The sequence below is a fragment of the Rhopalosiphum padi genome, chromosome 3 (genome assembly GCF_020882245.1).
Source record: "Rhopalosiphum padi isolate XX-2018 chromosome 3, ASM2088224v1, whole genome shotgun sequence".
In the NCBI taxonomy this organism is placed as follows: domain Eukaryota; kingdom Metazoa; phylum Arthropoda; class Insecta; order Hemiptera; family Aphididae; genus Rhopalosiphum; species Rhopalosiphum padi.
The window spans coordinates 79,418,761-79,421,472 of NC_083599.1; the positions used below are offsets into that span (position 1 = coordinate 79,418,761).

The 2,712-nt window shown below is 34.6% G+C and overlaps 1 protein-coding gene across 1 annotated transcript; it reads left to right on the forward strand.

The window, feature by feature from the left end:
* Positions 1-255: 255 nt before the first annotated feature.
* LOC132925983 (zinc finger MYM-type protein 1-like) lies at positions 256-2,712 on the forward strand. The gene has a single exon (XM_060990338.1). The coding sequence runs from the start codon at positions 256-258 to the stop codon at positions 2,710-2,712; it is 2,457 nt and encodes an 818-aa protein (XP_060846321.1).

A 2,712-nucleotide genomic window follows, 5' to 3' on the forward strand; every position in this document is an offset into this window, starting at 1 on the left:
ACGCCGATGATAACAGGTTAAATTGTAGGATATTTTTTCAAATTTAAACGAATGTCACAGGCTAAGATAAACTGGACAAATTATAAATATATGTGTTTATATGCAGATCTTAACAATATTTAATTCTTTAAAATATTGTTTTTTTTGAACTTGTTAAAATTGTAAATAAATTGGTAATCAATAAAATATGAAGTAATTTTAAATGTATTTTTGGTGAATAATTTAAAGGTAGACCTTTTGAGAATAAGAGTGAGAATGTCTAATACCAACAAACCATTGAGTGGGTTCCAAAAAAGAAAAAAGAATTTAGAGAAATTGCTGAAAGAAAAAGAGCTTCTTCGTAAAGTTCCTAAAATGGATTCGTTCTTTGCCTCTTCTAGATCTAATAATTTAAATGTATTAGTATCTAATGATTGTAGTGAAGACAATCAACCAGAAAGAGTATCTGAAAAAGAAAAGTCACCTCAAAACTTAATTTCAGAAAATATTATCACTCAAAACGAGAGATCTATTAGTGATGATCCTGCCAAGTGGGTACTGGATGATGCTACAATTGAATACTTAGTTCTAAATGGTGTTAAACAAAATATGGACATTGATTTTTCATCTTCAAAACGTCAGTATGCAGATACTACCAGATTTCTATCACTATCACTTTTCAGTCGGAAATTACCGAATGGTGAAATACAACCTCGGCCTTGGTTAATATTTTCAAAGACCAAAGGTACTGTTTTCTGCGCTCCTTGTAAACTGTTTAAAAAATCGGGGTCTTTATCAAATGATGAAGGATATAACGACTGGAAAAATGCAGGTCAGAGAATGAAAGAACATGAAAACTCAGATGATCATAGATCTGCATGTGCTAAACTGTTGGCGAGAAAGAACGCTGGTGGTAGGATTGACGAGAGACTTGTACTTCAAATGGAAGAAGAAATTAAATACTGGCATGAAGTTTTGAGGCGTGTTGTTGCTGTTGTAAGATCATTGTCTGCACGTGGATTGCCATTTAGAGGTTCGGAGGAAAAATTTGGATTAAGAAATAGCGGAAACTATATCATGTCTTTAGAACTTTTAGCTGAGTTTGATCCTTTTCTAAATATACACATCAAGCGTTATGGGAACAAAGGCTCTGGTACAACATCATACCTTTCATCTAAGGTGTGTGACGAAATTATTGATATCATGGCAAAAAAAGTCATTAGTACGATTGTAACGGAGATACGACAAGCTAAATATTTTTCTATATCAATAGACTCGACTCCTGACATCTCCCACGTAGATCAGCTTTCATTCATAGTGCGATATGTATCTAAAGAAGGATGTCCCATTGAACGATTCATTAGGTTCATACCAAACTGTAGCCATAAAGCTAAAGACATGGCCACCATCGTTCTTCAAACGCTGAAAAATTATGACTTGGATATTGCTAACTGTCGTGGACAATCGTATGACAACGCAAGCAACATGTCCGGTGCATATTCTGGTCTACAAGCGAGAATAAAAGAAGTGAATTCTTTGGCAGTTTTCGTCCCTTGTTCAGCTCATTCACTAAATCTTGTAGGATCGTGTGCTGCTGAATCTTGTGAGGCAGCTATATCTTTTTTCAGTAACTTGCAAGCATTGTACAATTTTTTTTCGATCTCGACACACAGATGGGGATTGTTAGTTTCGAAACTGAAGCCAAATTCAACAGTTTTGAAAAGCCTTTCTCAGACAAGGTGGTCTGCTCAAGGCGATGCTTGTAAAAGTCTTTGTATTTCCTGGATCGAAATCATGGAAGCTCTTAAGATCATCGCCAATGACATGAGTGAAAAACCATCGACGCGTTTTGAGGCTTCGGGTCTTCTTAATTGCTTTGGCTCACTAGAAATGTGTTTTCTGACTTTAATGTGGAATGATGTACTTGAAAGATTTAATAAAGTGAGCAAATCTCTGCAATCTGTAGACATTGGACTAGGTACTGTTGTTGAACTGTATCATTCTTTAGTTACGTATCTTGAAGGTATACGAGAAGACGGAATATTCGATATTTATGAATCAAGAGCTATAGAGTTAAGTGGTGAACAAAACTATACATATGATTTGAAAAGAAAACCTAAACGAAAAGTACAGTTTGATGAAGTAAAAAGAAATGATACCGAACTCTCAGGCAGGAATAGATTCAGAGTTACCACCTATAAAGTAATTATTGACAGGTTGATTACTGAACTACAGAGACGTGGCACAGCTTATGAAAAATTAAGTAATAAGTTTGACTTTCTTACAAAGCTCAATATTTTAAATACTCAAGAAGTTTGCGAAGGAGCATTTAATCTAAAAGACTTTTATCCAGGGGATTTGGACGAGAATATAAAAAACGAATGTTTGCATTTACAAGCTCATTTGTTATCCACAGAAGCTACAAAAGAAAAAAAAATGTCATCACTGGAGCTATATAAATTTATTTTAGAAAACGGTTTTATAGACATTTATCCAAATATAGGAATATCACTTAGGATGCTGTTGAGTACCCCTGTATCAAACTGCTCAGCTGAACGGTCATTTTCGGCTCTTAAAAGAATAAAAAATTATTTAAGATCAAATACAGAGGAAAAAAGACTTACTTCACTCGCCGTGTTATACATTGAGTCAGAAGTAATGCAAGCAGTGGACTACAGTGAAGTGATACGTTCTTTCGCAGAACAAAAAGCTCGACGTGTAAAAATTTGTTAA

What these genes read in the sequence shown, in the direction of transcription:
- LOC132925983 (XM_060990338.1), top strand. Translation starts at nt 256, where the DNA reads ATGTCTAATACCAACAAACCATTGAGTGGGTTCCAAAAAAGAAAAAAG.